This window comes from Antechinus flavipes, chromosome 5 (genome assembly GCF_016432865.1).
Source record: "Antechinus flavipes isolate AdamAnt ecotype Samford, QLD, Australia chromosome 5, AdamAnt_v2, whole genome shotgun sequence".
Classification (NCBI taxonomy): domain Eukaryota; kingdom Metazoa; phylum Chordata; class Mammalia; order Dasyuromorphia; family Dasyuridae; genus Antechinus; species Antechinus flavipes.
The window spans coordinates 176,386,637-176,414,296 of NC_067402.1; the positions used below are offsets into that span (position 1 = coordinate 176,386,637).

General features: G+C 34.2%; 1 protein-coding gene across 4 annotated transcripts in view; it reads left to right on the forward strand.

Annotated features, from left to right (window-relative positions):
• The window catches only part of SOX5 (SRY-box transcription factor 5), a 466,127-nt gene that overhangs the window by 395,070 nt on the left and 43,397 nt on the right, over nt 1-27,660 (forward strand). For all 4 annotated transcript variants that reach the window (XM_051961302.1, XM_051961303.1, XM_051961304.1 and 1 more), the window contains exon 10: nt 24,256-24,433. In XM_051961302.1, the coding sequence (XP_051817262.1) occupies nt 24,256-24,433 (178 nt within the window). The remainder of the gene's footprint in view (nt 1-24,255; nt 24,434-27,660) is intronic.

Here is a 27,660-nt window from a genome sequence, read left to right on the forward strand (position 1 = left end):
TACCATGATTTGTGAGATATATACATAAGTCTCATTTGTAATCATTTTATATTTGTTATATAAAAATAAAGTTTATAACTTTGGCTGAATTCTGTTGTGAGAGAAAACTCTATATGTTTCTAATAGATGCTGAGATAGTTGGTGAAGGTGTTATATAGAGAGTCATCTCACTACTGTTAGGTCCAAAAATCATAGGATTATAGGATCATAGATCAAGAGCTTAAGGGGACTTCAGAGGTCATGTAATTCAGCCCCAATCACGCTGAGACTCTGGGAACTGAATTGACTTTCTCAAAGTTATTCATAGAGGTTGTTATTTGTTCTTCCTTCTCTTAGAGAATCTTGACATCAGGGAAGTGATGCTGTGACATATAAGGATTTCAGTAAGGGGGGGCTGTGCAAGGTCACCTGTCTCACTTTCCCCTCCAGGACCATCTGGGTTCAGTGGCAAGACTGGAGCAAATCCTGGATAAAATGGGAGACCATCGCAGATATCAAAGGGAGGTTCCAAAGATCCAGTCCTCTATATTTCCATGCTGCAGCTGCCTGCTAGAAAGAACCTATAAAACAGAGTTCTATCTGGGGATTGGGGTACGCCAACAGAGTGTAGAATGGAACCAAGAACTAAAAGCAAGTATAAAAGGAAGGCCTTTGATAGAGACTGTCCCTACTTATTTTATTCTCAGCTTTCTTTTCTTCATAGCGATTGACACCTGGAAGACATATCACAGGGATCTTAGATAAAGTAGCAGAACTATATATTTGAAGGAGAGAAGGAAATAATATATATGTGGTACCTACTAGTATACAGAATCCTTTACAAAAGAATAATTCATTTTATCCTTCTAACAACCCTGCAAATTAAGTGTTATGATTATCCCCATTTTACAGTTTAGGAAAATGAAGCATAGAGTTTGTGACTTCCTTAAGTTAATACAGCTAGTAAGTACCTGAGGCTGCATTTAAATAAACACAGATGCACTTGAATCCAGGCCCAAAGTTTTATCTCTGCCACCTGGCTGCAGGAAACAAATAACAGGGGCTATGGAATGGTATGCTGATGGTATGGTTCTCTGCCCCCGCCCCCTTTCCTTCTTTAAGGGTTACTTTTTTCTTTAATTTCTCTTCTTTTATTTTACTTATTAATTTTGGGGTCTTGGTTTTTCTATATACTTCACTTAGTATGGTAAAAAGTTTGTGGTAGTGAAAAACTAATAAGATGCATACACTCAGTATATCATCATGTCAGAAATCCTAGTATTACAAAGATTATGAGGCTGCATAAGTACAATAAGATAAGCCCCAAATTGAAAAAGAGGAGGAGCAAGAATTAGATTGATTTTTGGAAAACTGATCTGTACTTTTAGTAATGCCAAATTTCTCTCTGAAATAATGGCCTATTCTTTTAACACCAGCATTACTTTCATAATACCTTTGAGTCATGAAATATCACATTCCAAAGAATTAAAATTAATTTTATCTCAAAGGGTAATTGATAAATCTTATCAAAAACCTATAACCTCCTCGGTTTGACTTTTAAAGTACTATTTATATATTGGCATCATCCTGGCTTTTAGAATTTTTCTGCAAAACTAACTTATTGCCTATCTCCTGAAATCTACTTTCTGTTTTCAACCCCAAAGCCTGAAATGTCAATCAATGAATGAACATTTATTGAGCACCTAGTCTGTGCCAGATCTTGTATTAGGAATACAAAAAGAATCAAAAGACAGTCTCTGTCCTCAAGAAGTTTACAATCTAAGGGAAAAGAACATGCAAACAAATATATACAAATGAGCTATATGCAGGATTAATAGGAAATAGCTAAAAGAAAGTACATGTCCCAGACTCCCTAGCTTCCTTCAAGGTTTACTAACTGCTTTTTCTAAGGCAAGCCTTTCTTAGTTGTCCTAATTGTTAGTGCTCTTATTCTTAAATGAATATTCCTAGCCATGTGCATGTTGAATCTCTGTATGTAAATTTCTTAAGAACAGAGATTGTTTTGTACTTTACTTTCTTATCCCAGTGCCTATCTCAGTGCTGTGAATATAATAGTCCAACAAGCATTTATCATTTATTGACTTAGTAAGTCTATAAGTATTTATTAAACACTTACTTTGTTCCTTTAGGAATCCTTCAGAGTTCTGTCTTGGACTCTCTACTCTTCTCCCACCATAGCACTCAGTAATGTCATTAGCTCCCATAGATTTAATTATATTATCTAAGCTATTTATTCTCAAATCTACCTATGCTGCCCCAATTTCTCTGCTAATCTCTTTTCTTCAACTTACCTTCAGACATCTCAAAGACATTTTAAACACATTAAACAACTTCTCTTCCTCTCTAACTCCTCCCCACCTTCTACCTTCCTTATTACATTACATCATTCTCCTAGTTCCTCAGGTTTGTAACCTAGGAATCTTCTTGGATTACACATTATTTCTTCCCTCTTCCCATTCCATAATATTTAATCTGTGGCCCATGTCTGTGGATTTCATCTCTGCAACACAGCCAAAATACTTCTTCTCTCCTTTGACACTGACTCCATTTTAGTGCAGATCTTCAACATCCCCTGCCTATCTTATTGGTGAGCCTGTCTCACTCATGTATCTTCCACTCTTCCATCCTATAGTAAATTACTATAGTGGTTTTTCTAAAGCAAGTAAAAAGTTGCATCATGTTCTTCCCTCCACCTTCGCTCCCCCAACTTGATAAGCTCCAGTGTTCTCTGTCACCTCCAGGACCAAATATGAAATATTCTGTTTGTCATTTAAAGCCTTTCAAAAATTGTTTCCCCTCTTATTTTTCAGTCTCCTTCATATCTTACTCCCTAGCTTGTACTCTTCCATCCAGTAACACAGATCTCTACTCCATTTCTTGGCTCCAGGCATTTTCTCTGACTATCCCTCATGCCTAGAATGCTTTCCCTCTCCAATTCTTAATTTTTAATTCTAGTACTGGCCCTTTATTAATTATTTTCTATTTATCCTACATATAACTTGCTTTTATTTATTTGTTTCCTATCTCCCCTATTAGGTTGTAAACTCCTCAAGGACAGGGATTGTTGTTTGACTCTTTTTGTATCTCCAGTGCTTAGCACAATACAGCACCATAGTTGTTATTTAATAAATGTTGTGATTAATTCCCAGATATTCTAACTGGCTCTGGGGACTTAATAAATGAATGTTGAATTGAATTTGATTGTATCAGATTAGATGGTAGATATGAGTAATTTACTATATATTTCCAAGACGTACTATAAAATGTTACTGGAGAGATCTATGACTAGAGCCAAAAATGGCCTTATCACCTAGCACTTATTGATGCAAAGGCTTTGTGCTTCATTGATATCCATGAAGTGTCAAAAGATCAAAACAAAGTTCTCAGTTGTTAGGACCCCCATATGGAAGATTTATGTGACCACATAAACAAGAGTCACACAGAATGATAAGATGTTAATCAATTGCAAAATGTCTCATCACCGGGAGTACCTATATTAGTGATGCTAAAAATTAATCACAGGTACAAATCCCTAAAGTAAGAGTACTATTGTTCACTTTCCATGGATTATTTTTTAGTGATTTTTTTCTTGCTCTGTGAAGCATTTCTTCCTTATTACTCATAAGAGTTGAGTTTCTGAAAGTAGGCTGAAATTTCTTGGTGAGTTGATTTCTTATGGCATCCTGTGAAAGGTATCAATCAGTACAAACACACATAAGAAACTGAAGTTACTTCTAAACTGAGGAAACACAGAAAAATTTTCTTTTATGCCTCATATTTCTAATCTGTGTGAGATGAATGGGTTGGGTTTTATGAACTGCAAGACCCTTTCTTTTCTATAATTCTAAGTAACTGATGATATGGGAGCTGGGGTAAGGGTGAGAATAGAATTAGCAATGTGATCAAGAGGAGTGAACCGTGAAATACAGCAAGTTTTGCAGGGGACTTAAGGGGATGGGGTGAGTCAGGTAAGATGAAATCTAACAGTTTCCATAGGGATATTGGCCAGGCAGCAGAGAACTAAAAATAAATTGATGGAGATCTAAAACATACATCAAAGAGAGAGTGTAGACCTCTGATCAACAAAGAAAAAAATATTCTAAAAACCAGCCTTTCTGTGAATTGAAGGTCATATTCTTTAACTTATTTATCTCATTTGTTTGCATTCATAAAGTATTACATTTTTCAGCTATCAACATTTTAAAAAGCGGCATAAAAATGCCTCTAGTTTTTGTTTTTTTGTTTTTTAAATAGAGGAAATTAAGTGGCAGCCTTCTTCACATTCCCCACCAAAACACGCAACAATATGTGGACAAAATGACTGGCAGAAAAGTCAGGGAAAGTTTAAATTATAAAGTTTAGAATTTCGTTATTTACACTACAATGTTTGTGCCTCCAGTCTCTCCTTTCTCTAATATGTCAACCATAACATCTACCAAGTTGATATTCCCAAAATGTAGATCTGACTTGATACTCTACTGCTCAGTTAAAAATTCCTCTCTTTGTCATTTAAAGACCTCTGCAATTTGGCTCTAATCTCTCTTTCTAGACATTACATATATATCATCATACTAACCTTTATGTGTCAGGCGAACTGGACTGTTCTCTGTCTCCTACATACAGCAGTCTCTCTTATCTCCAAGTCGTAACTTCTCCTGGGTCCCTCGATTGCTCTCCCTTCTTAAATGTCTCTTAAACCATAGCTCTATTTAATATTCAGCTGAAGTGCCACCTCTTACATGAAGTATTTTCTTGTCTCTGCCATGTGTTATAATGCTCTCCTATATAATTTGCTTTATACACAAATTTGAATGACTTACCTGTGTACGTATCATTCTTAGTCAGAGGCAGCTAGGTAACTTAGAGGATAGAGTACTGAGCTGGAGTCAGGAAAACCTAAAGTCAAATCCAGCTTCACTAGCTGTGTTACCCAAGCAAGTCATTAATTTTTATTTGCCTTAATTCACTGAGGAAGGAAATGGCAAACTACTCTAGTATCTTTGCCATGAACATCCCACGGACAGCATTGCCATGCTATGATTCATGGGGTCATGGATAGTCACGATTTACTGAACAACAATAGTTTGGGGGCAATTAGGTGGTATATTGTATAGAATGTCAAGCCTGGAGTCAGGAAAATTCATCTTCCTGAGTTCAAATCTGGCTTCAGACACTTCTTAGCTGTGTGAGCCTGGACAAGTTACTTTACCTTGTTTGCCTCAGTCTTCTCATCTGTAAAATAAGCTGGAGCAGGAAATGGGAAATTATACTAGTATCTCTGCCAAGAAAATCTCAAATGAGGTCATGAAGACTTGGATACAACTGAAAAATGACAACAAAAATAAGATAGTGCGTGGCATACAATAACTGCTTAATGCTTATTTGTTACCTTGCCCAATGGTCAGTCACCACTGCAGGCAAATGGATACTACTACTTCCAGCACCACGCCTCCAAAGGAAAAAAATCTACCCTGTAAACTCATTCTTTTGAGATTTAAAACACTTCTCTGCTAAGTCCCCTAAATATATATATATATATATATATATATATATATATATATATAAAACCTTAGTTAGATTTAGTTGATCTTATTCTCAATAGTTAGAGTAAAATAGCTTAAAGGGTATAGGGAGAAAAACCAAAGACTTTACAGTCTTGTCGAGCAGAAAATTATTTCTTCAGCATGTGCTGTTGTATGTACTAAAAATATCCTTTTTATCATTTGTCTTTACCCTTACTTTACACTTTAATCCCACAAATCTCCATTTAAGGAAGGTGTCCAGACTAGCTATCTTCATTTCCTACTTGGTTATCTTGCTCTGGACTTCTCCATCATGCCCCCAAAGAACCTCATCATCCTACAAAATTACATCGCCTTAGTATTGTTACTGCATCAGTGTCCTCTGCCCTTGGGGGTCTCTGATTGGAGTTCAGTGAGGAGAGACCCTCCTAGGATATCCACATAGGTGAGTTGTCCAAGACTACCATCTCCTAATTTCTCATACAGCTATACTACTTTGACTTTTCCAACATGCCCTTGATCTAGATATCCTCCCTGCCCCTTACCCAGGGTAGTCTCATAGGGAAATCATAGTAGTAAAATGGCTTTTTAGAAAGAGGATCATCTCATCCAATTTGTAAAAATCATTTCTCACCAGTCTGCTTCTTTGAACTAAAGCTATGTTTCCTTTGGTTTTGTCTCTGATTATATCTACGTTCAGAGAACTTACAGTCTAATAGAAGAGTTAACAGATGCAATAATACCTAGGACAAAAGGACACAGCCTAGACATAATTTTTCTTAAAGAAGTATGTTGATACAAGTATGTCGATCCTTTTTTGGATGGGGAGATTGTGGCAGACCTTCTGGAAAAGATGACAATTGATCTGGGACTTAGAGGAAGGATGCCGACAAACTGTGATGTAAAGGCAATATGCTTTAGGCACAAGAAATGTACTATATCACTGCTACCACCAAAAGCACTGACATAATATTTTGATATATTTGGGGATTTTCATATTGATCGCTTTCTTGGAGAATGAGCACAATAATGAACTCTCTGGTTCAAAGGGTATTAACATTTTGTTGTAGTTATTCAATTGTTTCAATAGCATCTGATTTTGTGATCCCATTTAGAGTTTTCTTGACAAAGATACTGAAGTGGTTTGCCATTTTCTTCTCTGGTTCATTTTACTGATGAGGAAATTAAGGCAAAATAGGGTTAAGTAACTTGCCCAAGGTTACAAAGTTCATAAGACTAAGGTCATATTGGAACTCAGATTTCTTTGACTCCAAGCTGAACAGTCTAACCACTAAAATACTTAGCTATCCTACTGATATTTTAGACACTTTTTTTGCATAATTCCAAAGTAAGTAGTTAACACTTTGTGAAATTTTACCAAATGCTTTCCTTATGAAAGCACTTGTACAGGTGGTACAAGTATTATTGTTGTTATGAACATTTTACATATAAAGGATCTGACAGGCAGAAAGGTTTAGAGACTTAGAGATTTGACTATAGTGACACAACTATATGACATTACTAGGTCTTTTGTCTCCATGTTCAATGATCTTTCCTCTGTGTCATTCTGTTTCTCCTACATCTGTGTCTGAAATGTAGATATGCTTTAATTTTCTTTTTTCCCCCCTTTCTCCCGTTCTGGCCATCTATGGAATGCCTATCTTTTCAATATGCTTTGACCAAACTTCTCCATAGAGCCTAGAACTAGAAAAGGTGCAGAGAGGTGCAGGTGTGCTATTGAAAAGGAGATTCTTAGTCTTCTGATGGCTCCCAAACTATTTGATTTTTGTTTTCTTTAAAGGTATTTTGACTTGTTCCTTTAAAGTTTTCAGCAGTAGCTTTCTCTTGTCTATTTGACTCTCTCTGCTTCTATGCAACAACACTTTTACCTCTCCTCTATATGACCCCTGTGGAACAAGGGGGCTGCTGCTAATTTGTTTTGATATGGTTTGCTTTGGTCTGACATCCTTTTTATAGTAATTCTTTTTGGAGGTGCTAGTGGGCTTCTAGCAAAGGCGCCATCCCTAATACAGAGAGGAGGTGGCAGGCTAGGCTTTGATCAGGGAACCTTCTGTCTTCTTCCTGTTCATCTCAAATGTGCCAGTTTTGTAGTACTTGTGTAGCTTAGGAGCTTTATACGAGAGCTCCGATCTTATTTCTTCCCAAGCCCATCCCATCTTTTGAAGGGTCCTTGTTTTGTTCTCCTTTATTATTTTTCTTTTACAGTTCTTATCCCTATCTAGCAGGAAAGCAGTAGTGATAGTTATGTTTTTTTATGACATTTGTAAAAAAAAAATCAAAGACCTTGGTTTTTGAAACTATTTTTCATGTATAGGCATGTTGCAGATTCCTCCTCGGGTTCCTTGGAAAAGTGTTCTTTGAGAAATAGTGAGTGACCTACTGTGTCATTTCTCTAAAGATTGTCATGTTTAGAGAGTTATGCTATTTAATTGTTAAAAGATGATATTTTCAAGGGAAGGACTGGCATGGTTATTTATGTCATTCCCTACTGATCTGTTGTTAAAACACTTTTTCCCCTCCTGTTTAACAGCTAACAGAACCTCTTTATGGAGAACTCGGTAGCATTAAAACAAAATAGCTATGGCCCAGATGTGAGGAATGCAATTGGACAATGTCTTTATTATTAGGAATTAGAAGTTATCTAGGGACCAGATGTGAAACTAAGTGGAGATAAGCCTGGAATAACAAGTAAACCTTACAACACTGGATCATGCTGTGCTTGTTCTTATCATCAAACTATTTGTTCTTTGTGAGCAGCAAGGTGTTAAGTAATGAAACATAGCTCAGGATTTTATTGACTATTATTGCATTCTGTTCTGTCCACTGTCAAATAAAGTGCAAAAAGTTTATACTGGGGAGTGCTGAATTGAGGGTTTCTAGTATAGGATCTCTCACCTACCAGAGCATTTCAAATGAGGTAAAGAAAGGAAATAATAGAGAAAGTATTATGATATTATACCTCTCTTCACTTTTATTTATCCACCAAAATATACTACTGGCCATACTAACATCTACTATCTTTGTGTCCTAGATGTAGGACATGGGCATTAAGTCAGAAAGGAATAAACTGAAGGGAAAATAATCAGAGACTATATTAAGTGGAAAAAATTAGGAAAGAATAAAAAAGAAAAGCACTGGGGCCAATGCGGCATGATATAAGCAAGAGCTCTGGACTTACAATCGTAGAACTGAGCTTTAATCTCATGACCTCCCTTTTAAAACTATGTTTCAATGGACAAATTACCTTTCTGGGTCTCAGTTTCCTTATCTGTAAAATGAAAGAATTGAAATAGAAGATATAAGATCTGTGCTCCAATGAAGGATAATTATTATAATCATTACAAATGATAAAATATTGGAAAAGATTCCTTGAAAGTTAGCTATGTACCAAATATGAAAACAGAAAAACAAAAAAATTCCCCAGATAATGAAAGGCATCTTTGGCAGAAACTGTTTTTCAAAGATAAAAAGAACATATGATATGCAATTAGCTACCTTTGAGAGGATTGTTAAGAGAAGATAAAGGCCTGATGATAAAGAGAAAAAAAAATTAAACAATTTGGTATTGAACATTAAAAAACAAAATGAAAATAGCAAAAAATAAAAATATCCATATGGGCAGCACCATGAATTGGCTAGTAGCTTTGTTTTGTGATTTTTATAGGGAAAAGAACTAGAGCTAGGATTTATCTGGTTTAAAGAGCCCATCCTGGTAAGGAAATTCCCAGTGTAAGTCAGCAACTTAATGATCAATCTTACATAGTTGCTACAGCATTGAGAGGTCAGGTGAGTTCCTAAAAGCTAGTATCTAAAAGAGATGGGACTTGCACAAGGTCTTTTTGGCTTCAAGGCCAGCTCTCTGGTACATCATACAGCCTCTCATTTTAAGAAATTAAATGTGTTAACAAAGAGTGCTAAAAGTATAAGTGGTATCCAGGAACAGTAGGATTTGAAACAGTAATTGAAATGCTAAATTTAGTTTGATTAACAGAAAATACAAATAAATGATCAAAGAATAAAAATTTTAAATCATGTGTATTTACTATGCCAAAACAAATGGTTCTGATTGCTATACTGGTATCTTTTCAAAAATAAGAACTTATACATTGAGCAAAAAATATCAACTAATAGAGCACGGTGAAATTTGAAACTAGAATGTATTACCCTCAGCTAAAGACTTGTATTTAAGTAGCAATCAAGACTAATGGAAGCATTAACACACCTAAGAAACACCTATCACAGAATTCCTGGAGCTCTTCCTGTCTAGCTAACAGGGTATCTTGCAATTTGTGAGTCTAAAAATAAGCATGTGATCATTAAGGGGACTTCAGGATGAGACAACCTGAAAGACGACAACCTTGGTTTTAGGTCCCATGTAACCTACCAATTAAGTATGTATGTAGTTGGAACAAAAGATGGGAAAGACTCCTAATTTCTTAGATCTTGCCAGTATAGATTTGGTAGATATTTTTATATTACTTTGATTGATTCCTCAAGCTCCTATAACTTTTCCAAGCTAAATATGTTATAGGAAGAATATATAGATGTATTTGTCTTATCTTCTCATAGATTTTCAATTCTTATTCCTTCTACAATCAGAAGACAGCTGAAAGGGGTCAGAAAAGATGAGTGAGATTATAGAAGTCTTTCATTATATGTTTCTCAGAGAAGCTCTCAAATGGTAAATTTGATATTGATAAGCAGTGGGATCTTACAACTTAACTTGGATAGGAGGGAGGAACAGTTAACATTTTCTTTTCAGAAAAATAATTTGGGGATTCCTTGGTCAGGAGACTCTGTCCTCAGAATACTAAAAAAGAAAAGTTGAATTCTTCCTATCATGTACATCTTACCAAAAAAAAAGAAGAAGAAGAAGAAGAAAAGAAGAAGAAGAAGAAGAAGAAGAAGAAAAGAAGAAGAAGCCCATTAAAATTTTCCCATGGGATTCTCTACATTTTTCTTTTTTTGTGTAGCACTTTTTAACTACAATCCAGGTTCTTCATGGCTATTTAGGAATAATAAGTATCAAAAAAAAAAAATTAGCATGGGACCTTATTCAATAAGCTACTCTATTGCTAGTACCAGGCAGAAACATAAATCCAGACACAAAAGCATTTAATTAAGACATGGCAATAAGAATTTTTTTAAAAAAGGATAAAATAAAGGAAAATATTTTCTGTATTCATATAGAAAAGGTTTCTATTTGATTATATATCTAGCAGAATTATACTTGAATTCTTTAAAACTTCTGATTTCTCAACATAACATAATGCAAAACCATCTGCCTCTTGGAGTATATGTTCTGGCACTCTTTAGGGGCAAACTGGAATTCTGTGAGCTCTCATTTTAAACCTGAAATGGTCATGGTCCAAATGTAATAGAGTTTTAGGTCGCCATGTCTAAATTGCTCTATGAAGTCATCTTTTCTCTCTTTCCTTGATCTCAGCTTGTGATCTTTTCTTTCTTAGTGGTGTCTTCCCCACCTTTATATTACACCCAACATCCCCTTACCATCTACTTCACCTTGTACATTTTCTCCCTGGTAGACTCTTACCAGTCAGGGTCCCTTTCCTCAAAACTTTTTCATGCATAGGATTGATGCCTACATTGCCCCAGTGTCTTGGGAAATGTATTCCAAGGAAAGAAACATTTGCATTGATCACTGTTATTGCAGTCCAAAAAATTAAATATTATGGACATATTCTCTAAATTTACCTATTCATCATAAGAATGACATTATGTATTAATCTAATAAATTTCTTAAAGTAACAATTTTTGATTGTTTTCTTTCAATCCCATTACATTTCCTTTTTCAGAAAATTATCAATATAGTAAAGGGTCTTGATATCATGGAAGTAAGGATCAGTTGAAGGAACTGGAGATGTTTCATACGTGGAAGAAGAAACATTGTACATGTAGAGACATGTAAGCTGAATTCAAGTAGTTATGTCCTGTGGAAATGAATTAGATTTGTTCTGCTTAACCAGAAAAGGAAAATCTAGAAACAATGGATAAAAATTGTTTTTAAAAAATAGGTTCATAACTGATATAAGAATAAATTCCTTTTTTTTCCTTTTTCCTTTTTTTTTTCCCCTTTTTGAGATTGTTGGAGTTAAGATACTTGCCCAGGATCATACAGTGTCTGAGGCCATATTTGAACTCAGGTCCTCTTAACTCCAAAACCAGTCTCTATTCACAGTGCCATCTTGCTGTCCCTTTATGAGCAAATTCCTAACAGGTAGCATTAGTTAGTCATAGCTAGCTTCTTTGTTCCAGGTCTATAAAAGTTGGACACTTGTCAAGAATGATTTAAAAAGGAATCTTGTCAAGGTAGGACTTGGACTCGGTAAATTACCAATCTCTTGTTACCTCTCACTCTTTAAGTGTCAAATTATTTTAACTTTCTGCATCATAAATAAAAAGGTAGTTTGGAATCTATGCTTAAATTACAAGCAGAACAGTTTGTATCTTGTTCTAAGGGTAATAGTGAACAGCTGAAGGTTATTGTGCAAAAGGGCATAACATGGTCAAACATTCTTTAGGAATATCAATTTGGAAGCTGTGACATGTCAGTGGTATATAGAAGAGACTGGAAGGCGAGAGTCCTGTTTCGCTGTGTAAAACTTAATATTGTCTTCTAAACTTTGCATAGCTCAGAAGCCCCTTTCTCTTCCCTATAGTCCAAAATCTTCTCCAGAGTATAGATCAAGTTTCTGAAGGGAAAAAAAAACAAACTGTGACCCAAGAAGGGATAGTTGACTTGGAGAACAGCGAAGGACCCTGGGGAATGAATAATGGTGTGGAAACAATGAGAGAAAACAATTACAATCAGGAAAAAAAATCTGATTTCAAAATCATAGATGTGACTCAATTATAGATAAGGGTAAGAAATTTGGGAATGACTATCTTTTGGGATATGTAAGATACAAGGGGAATATAGTTCATAAAAGATAAGGTAGAGAAACAGGGAAATCAGGATGTTTAAAAAAAAAAAAAACTTCAGTCTATATACCCAGATTTCCAAATATGTGTAAAGATTTGAAAGCTTGAAACTTAAAGCTCTTCACAAACTGGTCCCAACTTGGCATCTTTCCAGCTGTATTACCCATTGTTCACCTTCAAGTAAAGTACATTTTAGCCAAATGGGACTTATTATTCTTTAATATGGCTCACCATCTCCTGTCTCTATTCTTTTGTGCTGCCTGACCTTAAAACATGAACTTAATTATGTCTTTACATCCCATTCTTAGATCTCTTGTTTTCTTCAATGTTCAAGATAAGCTATATCCTCTGCCTTCTTCCTTTAAATTACCTTGTATCAATTTTATGTGTTTGTGTGTGTGGTGTGATTAGTATTCACCAATGTAGATATGTATGTCTTCTCTAGGAAGTTTGTAAGCTTCTTGAAAGTAAGTACCATTTCACATTTCACTCTTTGTTTCCTCATTATCCAGTACTGTGACTGGTACATGATTAACACTTAATAGATATTTGTTGAAAGATAGATGATAAATAAAATAGACACTGAACTACGTGAAAAGGTAGAAGGGTAACCCATAACCAATAACCATCACCTTAGTAAATTCTGTTCAGTAATATTCTGATTATTAACTTAAAATGAAGTCAGAATGAGGGTGTCTTTCTCAGGGTGTCAGGAAGACACCTTCATCAAAACTGTTCATTGCTGCTTTCACTATTAGGATGCTAAAATAAAAGCAGCCAATCCTTATTCCTCTTTAAACAGGAAGAGCTTAAGCAAAGGTTGCTGTTGCATTCTCAGGCTTGCACTATCTCACATGCTCTCTGTCTCTGTCTGTTTGTCTCTGTCTCTCTCAGTTTCTGTCTCTGTGTCTTTCTCAGTCTCTGTCTGCCTGTCTCTCTCTTTTTCTTTCCCTTTCCCCTTATTTCTCCATTCCTCTCTCTTTGCCTTTCTCTCCTTCTCTTCTTTTTTTATTGCTTAAAACCTTTGTCTCTTGATGGATCATCGCCCTTGTCATGCCCCAAGAGTGAGAGTCGCCCAAAGAGAAATTTGTCCTAAGTTTCTTTCTCTATCTTTCTCACTTAGTGACTTCATCAATAACTATGGGTTTAATTATTATCATCATGGCAATAAGGAAAATTAATATAAAGAGAGAGATTGAGGAAGGAATGAGACATAGGGAATAAATACTAAATTTAAATTCAGCAAGGTCTTTGAGGACCTGATCACCTTGTATTTAATGGTTCAGATTTCTATTGATCTTTCTTGAACAATTCTTCCTTCTATGTATTTGGAGGAAAAACAGATTGATGACAATCTACTTCAGTACCACGGAGGATGGGTTCCAAAAACAATGATACTTACAATCTTGTCTTCACTGTCTTTCCACTTATTACATAAGAATTTGTAATCAAATAAACTCTCAAGTAAAGCCTAGAGTTTAGATACCACACATATTGGAGAGGATATGAAGGATGTGATCATTTACCCCTATGATTAACTAAATGTGATAAAGAGTCTAAAACAAATGTTTACCAATTTTGGCATATATTTCAGATAAAATGCCAACTAATGCCCATAGCAGAAAATAATTAGGAAAAAAAATCACTGCTTTTATAGCCATTTCTATAGCTGATCATTCTTTTTAAATAAGGTGATTTCTAGCCTCTGCAATAAGAGTCGAGAAAGAGATTAAAGGAATTAGAGTAGGCAATGAGGAAACCAAACTATCACTCTTTGCAGATGATATGATGGTATACCTAGAGAACCCCAGAGATTCTACTAAAAAGCTATTAGAAATAATTCATAATTTTAGCAAAGTAGCAGGATACAAAATAAATCCCCACAAATCCTCATCATTTTTATACACCACCAACAAAATCCAAGAGCAAGAGATACAAAGAGAAATTCCATTCAAAATAACTGTTGATAGCATAAAATATTTGGGAATCTACCTACCAAAGGAAAGTCAGGAATTATATGAGCAAAATTACAAAAAAGTTTCCACACAAATAAAGTCAGACTTAAATAATTGGAAAAATATTAAGTGCTCTTGGATAGGCCGAGCAAACATAATAAAGATGACAATACTCCCTAAACTAATCTATTTATTTAGTGCTATACCAATCAGACTTCCAAGAAAATATTTTAATGATTTAGAAAAAATAACAACAAAATTCATATGGAACAATAAAAAGTCGAGAATCTCAAAGGAATTAATGAAAAAAAAAAATCAAATGAAGGTGGTCTAGCTGTACCAGATCTAAAATTATATTATAAAGCAGCAGTCACCAAAACCATTTGGTATTGGCTAAGAAATAGATTAGTTGATCAGTGGAAAAAGTTAGGTTCACAAAACAGAGTAGTCAACTATAGCAATCTAGTGTTTGACAAACCCAAAGATTCTAACTTTTGGGATAAGATTTCATTATTTGATAAAAACTGCTGGGATAACTGGAAATTAGTATGGCAGAAATTAGGCAAGGACCCACACTTAACACCATATACCAAGATAAGATCAAAATGGGTCCATGACCTAGGCATAAAGAATGAGATTATAAATAAATTAGAGGAACATAGGATAGTTTATCTCTCAGACTTGTGGAGGAGAAAGAAATTTGTGACCAAAGATGAACTAGAGACCATTACTGATCACAAAATTGAAAATTTTGATTATATCAAATTAAAAAGCCTTTGTACAAACAGAACGAATGCAAACAAGATTAGTAGGGAAGCAACAAACTGGGAAAACATCTTTACAATTAAAGGTTCTGATAAAGGCCTCATTTCCAAAATATATAGAGAACTGACTCAAATTTATAAAAAATCAAGCCATTCTCCAATTGATAAATGGTCAAAGGATATGAACAGACAATTTTCAGAGGATGAAATTGAAACTATTACCACTCACATGAAAGAGTGTTCCAAATCACTATTGATCAGAGAAATGCAAATTAAAACAACTCTGAGATATCACTACACACCTGTCAGATTGGCTAAGATGACAGGAAAAAATAATAATGAATGTTGGAGGGGATGCGGGAAAACGGGGACACTGATGCATTGTTGGTGGAGTTGTGAACGAATCCAACCATTCTGGAGAGCAATCTGGAATTATGCCCAAAAAGTTATCAAACTGTGCATACCCTTTGATCCAGCAGTGTTTCTATTGGGCTTATATCCCAAAGAGGTGCTAAAGAAGGGAAAGGGACCTGTATGTGCCAAAATGTTTGTAGCAGCCCTGTTTGTAGTGGCTAGAAACTGGAAAATGAATGGATGCCCATCAATTGGAGAATGGCTGGGTAAATTGTGGTATATGAATGTTATGGAATATTATTGCTCTGTAAGGAATGACCAGCAGGATGAATACAGAGAGGCTTGGAGAGACCTACATGGACTGATGCTAAGTGAGATGAGCAGAACCAGGAAATCATTATACACTTCGACAACAATATTGTATGAGGATGTATTCTGATGGAAGTGGATTTCTATGACAAAGAGACCTGAGTTTCAATGGATAAATGATGGACAGAGACAGCTACACCCAGAGAAGGAACAATGGGAAATGAATGTGAACTATTTGCATTTTTGATTTTCTTCCCAAGTTATTTTTACCTTCTGAATCCAATTCTCCCTGTGCAACAGGAGAACTGTTCGGTTCTGCAAATATGTATTATATCTAGGATATACTGCAACATACTTAACATATATAGGACTGCTTGCCATCTTGGCGGGGGGTGGGGGGGTGGAGGGAGGGAGGGAAAAAAAACGAAACATAAGCGAGTGCAAGGGATAATGTTGTAAAAAAAATTACCCTGGCATGGATTCTGTCAATACAAAGTTATTATTAAATAAAATAAAATTTAAATTAAAAAAAAAGGAAAATAAATAAATAAGGTGATTTGCCTTTGTTTAAGTCATTGGTAATTATCAGCAAATATATATTGAATTTAAAACATATGTAGATTTTAAATTTTTTGAGTTTTAGGAAGATAAACATTAGTATCCTCAAAGAAAAGTTTTAAATGATTTTAGAATCAACCACACTATTCTTAAATCTCTGTAATAAAAAATTTCTTTATATCTATGTTAATCTGTTTTTTACAAATCACAGGATACTGTTCCCTTAAATATTTCTTTTGCATTTGACCACTTTCTCCAAAATCCCTTAATATTTTACTTCCATCATCTAAATATCAGATGGGATATCATCAGAGGGGTTAGGGAATTTTATATGGTATATGTAGCAAAGAAATAAGAGGACAAGTCAGAAAGAGATTCACTAATATGTTTTAAGTCCCTTAACTTTATTGCATATTATATACATAGTTTTTATTAAATGATACAATTAATTATCAGTACTAGCTTTCATAGGTCATCTGGTCCAAAGCTTTGTTATATAGAAATAACATTACTATTTTCTTATAGTAATTAATTTTCTGAACTTAGTTTGTTGCCTTGTGTAAATATTCTGATGATAATCGGTTAAACATAATTCTGATTTGTTATTTATTTTGAAGGCTACTAACATAATAATTACAAAATATTTTTACAAAATTTACTAACATTATTCATTTATTACATGAATCATTAAGATACAAAATATCTTCCTCCCTGCCAGTGTAACTAAATGATACCCTCTGCCTGTTCAAGTGCCCTCTTGATATTTGAAGAGCACATTTCTTTATTAAATTCAAATTATTCTTTTATACATGTTAAAATGTTTTATTAGTATGAGGTGGATAATGTTATATTGTTTTAGAAAGACCGCTTTTTCAGGACCTGCATATTTAAATTGTGAAGTTTCACTGAATAACATATCTATTAGTACAAAACCTATTTTAGCCCTGATGATCAGTATCATCAGAATGTTCTTTTATGAATAGTACTTCTACTTGTAGTTAAGTTTTTTAGCTGTTTTGCTATACAAACAAAAATAATGAATACTTTTTTCTTTTTCATGAATAATAGATATTTGATATGATTCCTTCGTAAATTATTAAAACAGACAAATTGTGAAGTAATATCATATAATGGGTCCTAATTATTTACCACACAATCTCCTGTATAAAGATCAAGCATGAGAGCTCTTATTAATATACCATTAGTCTGAACACATAATGAAAGGGCAATTTTGAATGACATTTATCAACTCTAGAACTGTCAACCTCTATTATGTCCTTAGGGTCTTGCTCTCTTTGGCCTTAGAAGAAAGCATTGCAGAAAATGGAGAAAAGTATTCAGAAATTCTACTTCTTTTGTTTTACTCAAATGTTTTAAGTAGACATGTACCATGCATGACACATTAGACTTCTCCTCAAAGATGAGATGTTGCCTCCAATCCATTATCACTAATATACATAAATACATGCTTCTTCCCATCCCATATATATAGAATTTGTTATTTCCTCTACTCTGCTGTCTTTTATTTTTGTTCCACATTTGGAAATATACTCTGCCCCTATAGTGGGTTAGTGTTTCTGTTTAGTCAAGTGCAGCAGTCACCTTTATTTCCCCAAAGCATCCCCAAACCTTTTTCACCAGCTGTGATAATGTCAAAGGAAGTTCTATGGCTGTCAGAATAAAGGCTTTTGAGACACAACTAAGCCCTAAGGCCTGCCAGCATTTCTATATAGAAAGAAATAAGCAGGGACACCATTTTACAACAAAAAGTGAGTGCCTGGAAATACTGCTTCTTGATATTCTTAAAAAAAAAAAAAAAAGACGGATAAGATCCTAACCCAACACACAATTTAGCATACCCCATATCTCTATCTTTATCTCTAGATGTCACAATATGCCTACACGCAATGGATTTCCAGATAAAAGACCTGAATTAGGTTATTTCACTATCCTACAAATTTTCTTACAATCTAGAATCCAAAGAATTTATTTACTTTTATAGTAATCTCTTAATTTGTTAATGATAATATAATACTAAAGGATGCATTATATAGAAGATCAAAGTTACATTATTTTTATTTATCTATTTACTCCCCAGTAATGATTTTGAGGGCTTATAAAATCAGATTATTCCCCATTAAATTTCCTTGTATTTGGCTAATGAACACAAATTATTATTATACTTACATTTAAATATTTGAGGTATTGTTGTCAAGATCTCACCTACTAAAGACCCCTTTCATTCTTCTCTGAAATAAAACTGATGTTCCCTTTGGATATTCTCTGTTCTCTTGATGAGAACATAGCATAAGACCATCTGGTAACTAGAAAACTGACTTCTTCCTCTATTAAACTTGGTAATGCAGAATGACAGTTTATTAAGTAAAAGCCATGCCCTTCCCTGCAACCTATTCTCTCATTCGCAGAGACATAGTCCTACTCCTATTATATTCCTCTGCAGATCTGCCTTCCCTTTGCATTGTGCCCTTTGGAGCCCTCATTCTGTTTTTGACAATTTCTTTTTATCTTGAACCTTTTGTATCTGTGTTTCTTGCATCTTCTGGTACTGATGAGGATCTGGCTTCCCCTCATAAGACATTCCCTGAGTAGACATCTTTTATAATACTATATAGTACCTTATCTAATGTCCCTTGACATAATGTACCAGAACACAGAGTAGTATATATCTTGCTCCCCACAACCACTTGTGAACCATCTCTTTGCTGCCATCTCCTCCCTTGAAATTCACTTCATATAAATACATATTCAAAGCCTAGTGACAATCATCTGCTGACACCCAGCACATTCTTCCCTCTCTTGTGATACAGTACCTGATTCATATCTCCTATCCCTCCCTCCCCCTGCCTCTGTAGTTGAGGATGTCAAGTTTCATGTTGATATTGCTCCAGGCTATTCTCTAAGTTTACCAACTTCATAAAGTCACATGAATTATCACTTTACTACACCTCAATTACGTGCAGGGATAATCAGAGTTGGTTTTTTTTGTTGTTTGTTTGTTTTTTTTTTTTTTTTTCTCTATCACCCTTAAGCAATCTACTTCCATAATAAAGCATTCCTCAAACTTCATCTCTTAGGTTTCCATTTTTCATTGCCCCTCTTTCTTCCTTAATCTACTTCTTGATGTAGCCTCTATTCTGTTTATTTTTAAGTGTTTTCATAGCCTTCATTTCCTTCCCTTTTCCAACCTTGGTCTTTTGGTTAATCAGTTCAATTATATGCTTAAATATCTTGTCCCCTTATATGTGTTGCCAAATCTGAATCGTGGGCTACCCATACCATTAGCCTTCTTTGCTCTTAACCATCTTTGAAGAGTGTCCACTCCAAATTTACAATTGAGAAAATTGGGATTATCAGTTGTCAGTTTTCTTCTTTATTTTGTTTTTAAATCTCCAACCTTATGATATCATTCCCTATTCTCTTCTTTGAACTAGTTTCAGATTAAGAGGTCATATCCCTCTACATATGCTCTTGATCCACTGTCTCTAATTTCTAATCTCTATCCATTTAGATTCCTCTGTAGCCTAAAGACATATCCAAGTCTCTACCATTCTTAAAATAAAACTATAAAAAAGCACCTTTATTTGGACCCAGAATCTCTTCAAGTTATTTCCCTAGATCCCATCTCTTTTTGGAGCCAAATTTCTATTTTTTAAGACAAATTATTGATGCTGACTGCCCCCATTTTTCTCTCAATCACTTTTCAATACTTTACAATCTATCTTTTAACCTCATGACTCAATTAAAATTCTTCTTTCCACGATTCACTTTTTCTTGAAAAATTTCTTTCTTTCATTTTTGATCACCTTTATTTCCCGATACATCCCCTCCCCCCATTCAGAAATATATACATTTTGAAGCAGAGTCAGAGAATGAGAAGAAAAAAGGGAAAGAGATGAGAAAAAATATCAGTTCAGTAAAATTTACCCAGAGCTCCATAGCAGTTGCCTTGCTTCACACCATGGAAGAATTTGTCTCCTCATATTTTTTTAATATGCACACATAGCTTATTAGATTATCTATTTTATCTTTTATAATCTTCTTTCTCTCTTAATCATATCGATGAAAGATAGCCAACCTGGTTGTAATCTATTTTTATGGTATGTTAATACTCAGGTATACATATTTTGACTTCATTGTAGTATGTGGTACAAACTATTGAGCTAAATCTTATTTCCATAAAACTTTTTTTTCAGTTTTTTTTCTAGTAATTTTCCATCACATTTAGTCAGCGATTATGGCTAAATAGTTCTTTCCTAAGAAATTTATATTTTTACATTTATCTAACAACAAGTTGTTGAATTTTGTATTTCTGGTTATTCCCTAACTAGTCTTTCCCATTAAGCTACTTTTCCATATTCATTAACTAGAATCAAATAGTTTTGATAAGTATTGCTTTAAGGTCTGCAAGTATTATTCCCCTTTCATTTCTATAATTTCTTTATTTCCCTTGATAGTCCAGATCTTTTGCTTTTCCAAATGATTCTTTGCTCCTCTGATTTAATTTTCATCTAGCTCTACAAAAAATATTCCTTTGATAGTTTGGCATAGCACTAAATCTGAAAATTAATTTCAATATTATCATTTCATTATATTTGTATTATACAGACATGAACAATTAATATCTCTCCAGTTATTTAATTTTCTTTTTTATTTCTTTAAGGAGTTTTTACATATACGAGTAGTAAAGGTGCTTTAGTAGGCTACATTAGTAGGCTAATACAACTTCCCTTTATGGCCTCCTGAATTATTTGTTGCAATATTGAAATTCTGTGGCAACTTGTAGTTTATATTATACTCTGTAATTTTATTGAGGATAATTAATTATCTCAAGGTATTTCTTTGCTGCTTCCCTAGGATTTTCTAAGTACATCATTCTCTCCCTAAATTTCACTTACTTCTACTACCTTTCTCATCTCTTTAAAGAATAACACAATCATCTGAGGCCCTCCAGTTTACAAACTGTCATCCTATGCACCTCACCATCTTACAATCTAAGTGTCATCCTAGACAACTCACTATCCTTCAGCCCCATGTTGGCACTATTTGTCTATTTCACCTTTGCAACATCTCTTAAATCTATCTTTCTCTCTAAAACTACTATCACTCTGATACAGACTCATCATTTTATACCTAGACTATTACAATAGCCTATTGATAGGTCCATTTGTCTCAATTCTCTCTCCATTCTCACCAACTCTCCATTCAGCTACTAAAATGATTTTACTGCAATAAAGATCATGTCACCCTACTCAATAAACTGGTGTTTCCTCCAAGAACATGCGCTGTTTGGCATTCAAAGTTATTCATACACTAGTTCTCTTCTACTTTGTAGATTTCTTATACCTTATTCCTTTCCACATATTCTTCAGTCCATGAAAATTGTATTGAAGTACTTGAAAGATTGTCATGAAAAAGACAGATTTTATTTGTTTTGAATTTCAAAGCACCAATTTTTTCCTTATATTTGCTCATTAGTAGAACTATCTGTAATGTTCTCTGGTTAGGTTTTCTTGGGGTTTCTGGGAACAGCCTTCGTTTCAGTCAAGTAATCACCACAAGAATAACCAGGTGTTAAAGTCCGAATCCTTTATTGTCTCCTTGACTGGGGCTGGGCAGCTTTCTTTGAGGCCTTCCGAAGTCTTGGTTTTAGTGGAGAAGCTAAGGAGGACAGCCCTGCCACCAAGGTGATGTAAGATGGGATGAATTTGAGTCCAAGGGCTTGTGGTCCAGCCTCTAGCTTTCTGTCTGCTTGTCTTCTCTGGCTCTCTGAATCTGAGGGCTTTCTGAGTCCCAGCTTATATGCTCCACACTGAGTATAAACCAATCATTATATCACTAGAAAACATTATTTGTTGTAAGATTAAATCAATCATACTGAACCATGCTAAACTAGATAACCATTGTCTCATCAATTCCACTTAGTTAGTACCTTGTAATCATCCTTGTTTCAAGTTCATAGTTCTGGCCCATAACAACTACCCAAAAGTTTTATGAAGTCCTCTAGAACCAGTGGGTTCCCTTTAATTGAACACAAAGACTAGCCTTCTACTAGTTGAATGTCTTATAGGAAAGACTTTTTTTTTTTTTTTTGGATATGAATTAGACCATATAGCCATTGGCTCCCTTCCAAATATGAAATTTCTGTTTCTATGAGTTTTTAAAAAATTATTTAATATCAAGGCTAAAACATTTTGATAATATCTATCTATACATTCTAAAGTACTTTGTTCAAGCATCACTTAAAAAAAAAAAGAAACATCATACAATTAATCTTATTTTATAGATCAGGATACTGAGAGAACAGTTAATATAAAAGTTTTACAATAAATGGCAGAACTTAGGATGTAACTATACAGTCTTAATGCATAACCAGTTGTCAGTTGCACCAGAGGAATCCGTGAATGAGCCAAATATGAAGTTGAGTATTCATTAATATAGACATATAGTCAAATGCTGTCTAACACCAACATATCACACCAGAATTGGATATCACTAGAATTTCTGAACTGATCATGTTCAATTTTCTATTGCTAATGTGTAATAATACATCATACTCAATTGAAAAACCTTTGCTACCCTTAAGTCAATATGCTTTAGACACAGAATCCAACCGCATCCAATTCTATTGGTTTTCATATATTTTATATCAGCTATTATTTTTACTCAGAACTTCTCTAGTTCATGCTATATCATGTGTAAACAGACTCTGCCTAAAATTTTAGAAAATGAAAAAGTTTTCAGTCTCTGAAAGGATCAATAATATAATAAAAATATAATTTCCTTTATGACATTTAGTTGGTTTTTGTTTGGGCCAAATCCAGAGACATTTCTTTTTAGTCTAGAGGTGGAAGAGAGAAATTGCCTGATAGTTTTAAACCTTGGGAAACTTCTTTCTGTTCATAATATAGGGCACTCGGGGCAATGATTTTTATGTGAATATATACAAGAATGATTAAGATATCTCATCTACATTACATAATTTGTTTTGTGGCTAGTTGTATTCATGTTTCATTATACTTTCTTATACATTCAAAAGCAGCAAGAGATGGTGGAAAGAATTAGACTGGAACTCTGTATTTCAGTTTTAGTTACAGCTCTGCAACTTTCTCTACAATATTAGGCAATGACTTCACATGTATGATCAATATTCTGTTGCTTGCATTCTTAAGAGGTTGGGGAGGAGCAGGAAGGAGAGAGTGAATTTAAAACTCAAAATAATTTTTAAATATTTTGAAAAAATTTAAAGGTAATTGGGAAATATTTAATGAAATAAAAATTTAGTAAAAATTTATTAGGCAAGTAAACCTACAAGTCTCAATTTGCTTATTTGTAAATGAGGATAATGAAACCTTCCCTAAATACTTTATAGGGTTGTGGTATGGTTCAAATGACATAATGTCTGTCAACATATTATGAGGGGCTATATAAATGAAAAGTACTATTATCATTAGAATATGCTGTAACAGTAAAATATAATAAGCTCCTTGAGGACTGTGGCTATATCACTTGGATTTTTATAGTCAGCACCTACCTCTATATGTAGCAAGTGGTAGTTATTTAACAAATTATTATTGATTGATTACTGTTACTAAAGATAACAGTAATTATAATGTCACAAAATAGGTTGTTAATATCATTTTGATATTCTACTGATAATATTGTTAATGATACCAAATTCCATGTGATATAGAAGCAATAAAGATCACTAATTGATAGACATGTGATGAGACAATAATATTAGGCTACATACCTGTATTTCTCTAGATGCTTGAGATCTTATGATAGTTTATGTTCTGTCAATTATTTCAGGATGAAGTGGCACAACCACTGAACTTGTCTGCTAAACCCAAGACCTCTGATGGGAAATCACCCACATCACCCACCTCTCCCCATATGCCAGCTCTGAGAATAAACAGTGGGGCAAGCTCTCTCAAAGCCTCTGTCCCAGCAGCATTAGCCAGTCCTTCAGCTAGAGTTAGCACAATAGGTAAGTTAATCTTTTTATTTTAAAAAACAATTTACAGCTGGTGTTCTAAAATGTTCTTTAAAATGGCCACTCGTGTTCTACATATGGTTCTGGTTCAACACAATGCAAATTCAGTTCAGTTCGATGAACTGTGTAGTCAGTGAAAACTACATAAACTCATTTTAAGCTGAAACTAAGGATATGATGCCTCCTTAAAAAATCTATGTTTATTAATTACTCCTACTCATGAAAAGTAGATTGATTACATATTCTCTTTTTATAGTAGAGAACAGGATTTTAAAGTCAGCAGGACTTAAGTTCAAACCCTACCTCAGTGATGTGATCCTGGGCCAGTCATTTAATCTGGTCAGCTTTGATTTTCTTATTTGCAAAATGGAGATAATAATAGCACCTAATTCATAAGGTTTCATGATAATCAAATAAGAAAACAGATGCATGTAGTAAAATCTCTAATGCATTACATAATTGTTCATTATTAGAAGTGGTGGCCTTAATGTGTGAATTATTTACAGGCCAAAACAGCAGAGATCTAGGCCCAACTAATCCTTCCAGAAAACTCAGTGCATAGCCTGTTCCATTAGTATCTTCCTGGGTGAATTCACCCAATTACCAATTTTGGTAATATGCATATTTGCCTACAAGAAAGTATATGTAAAGATAAAATCTATCAGCCATATCACCAGATGATATCACTGATGTTCAGTCTCATCCTGCTTGGACTTTCCTTTAGCACATCCAAGTTAAAAGTATACATAGTTCTTATCTTCCAGACTTAACAATTGTCATTCTAGTGCAGTGATTTCAGGCGTACATGATCAGACTTTTAAAATGCTCCAGACAATGTCAATGCTGCTGCCTTTTGGGGAGAATGAGAGAGGAATCTGGACCTATAATTTTATCATTTTGAGGAAGTACAGAAACTCCCTCCAAAGACTAGATCATCTATAATTTACAGTCTTAAAGAGTTGCCTGGAACAGTGAGAAGTTAAACAAATAGCTTATCACCACATGTATCATAAGTCAGAGACAGAACTTGAAATAAGGTCTTTCTTACACCAGCGCTTTATCCATCCACTCCTTCCTCCAGGCTTTTTTTCCCATCATATTGTATTGTATAACAAATATCATTCAATTAAAACAAAGTATACATTTACATATAGTGCTTAATAATTGTATATTTTTAGTATTATGTATTCTTTTGTCTGGGAGCAGCAAGGTAGTAGAGTGGATAGAATGCTGGACCTAGAGTCAGGAAGACTTTCTTCTTCAATTCAAATCTGGTCCCTGGCACTTATTTACATGTGTCACTCTGGATAAGTCACTTAACCCAATTTGCCTTAGTTTCTTAATTTGTAAGTGAGCTGAAAAATGAAATGGCAAACTACTTCAGTATCTTTGCCAAAAACTCCAAGTTACAGAGAATGACACAGCTGAAAAATGATTGAATAACAAAAATTCTTTTTTTTAAGATCGAATAGTAACTAGTGAATATTCATTCTAATTGATGAGGAAAAAACATTATTATATAGGGAGAAAATATTTTATTTGCAATACATGAAATATTTAAGTCTATTGGCTTTGTAATTGAGTTATCTATGTCCCATTGTTTAATGTGTAACTACATTATTTAACTAAATGAATAAATAATCTATTTGCATTCTTATTATTTTTCTTTAACTATCTGTCATGTTTAAAAATTGTTCGTGGAAATAATGAATAGTGTCAATTACTATATGTTTAGCATTTAACTAGTATTTTTCAATAGTAAAATTCCTCTTGTTTTTCCATGAAAAATCTTTTCCATACCTACATCTCATTTTTTCATAGATTTTAGACCTCTACAATTTGCTTTTCTCCTTTCAACAAAAAGCAGATGTTGAAAAGCTGTATGTACCTGTAATGAGTAATAATGTAGCTGGATAAAAGCTGTGAGGATTAATGGAGCTGTAAAGGTCACTCTTGAAAGAAGAATTAATGTGTTAGACCATTAATAAACCATGGAAAACTGTGGACCAAAAGATAACATACTTAAGTTATCATTAATGGCATGGGGCTCTTTGCTATATATCTGCTAACTAGAAATATAGAAAGTGATTTTTTTTTTGATGTTGCAGAACAATGTTACTATGTAAAATATAAGAAATAGTAGTTTAAAATGGTGCACAAATGGATAAAGCTGCCCAAAAATAGAGTTCTTAAGAAATATGAATTTCCTAGAAGAGTGAGAGAGCAGCTTTCTGAATCTGTGACCAAGATGTTGATCTTTGAGAAGTGTTAGAGTTAGGTCTCCAGTTTCTCAAGGCAGTTCTTATATTTGACCATAGTTTATTATTGTGGCTACAGAATCTGAATTAATTCATACCATTCCTAGTTATACTGTCTATAACAATTTTATAGTAGAGTATTTCAAAGAATCTAGAACAATGTGGTGGAGACACACTGACAAAATAGTATGTAAAGACAGCTTGACGTACAGAAGAGTGCATCGTTAAGAAAATCCTGGCTGAGGTACCAAATGTTTCCCTGGAAAAATCACCCTTGCTGTGTTTTGGTTTCCTCACCTGAGAGGGTTGGCTAACTAAGCAACCCCTCAGCTTTAAATCTATGATTCCATAATGTGATGCTGTTCGTTTGTTTCAGTTGTATCTGACTTTTTTTTAATCCGTTTGGGGTTTTCTTAGCAAAGCTACTGCTGAGGTTTGCCATTTCCTTCTCCAGCTCATTTTACATATAAGGAAACTGAGGCAAAAAGGGTTAAGTGACTTACTAAGGGTCATATAGCTAATAAGCATCTGAGGCCAGATTTGAACTTATGAAGATGAATTTTCTTGACTTCAGGCCTAGCATTCTATCCACTGAGTGACCTAGCTGCTCTCTATGATGTGATAAACCTGTTTTACTTTCAAGTCCAACAATTTGGTGCTTTTAACAAGTTTTAAAACAAATAAATATATTGCTATGAAGCAAGGCAGGGGAGGGGGAGGGGAGAAGTTAACTGTGCCTGAGAAATTATGTTTCTCATTTTTTTTCACAATTTGACTTAAGAAGATATATAATGTTCAGATGGTAATGTGGGAAAGGATACAGTAAAATTTCTTCACTTGTACAAAAGGTTTTGGAATTCAAATATAGTTTGTACCTTTGAGTACAACTATCTGAAGATTTTGTGAAAATTAATATTTATTGCAAATTATTTGCAATATCAGTATCTGTTTCTTACATGGAGT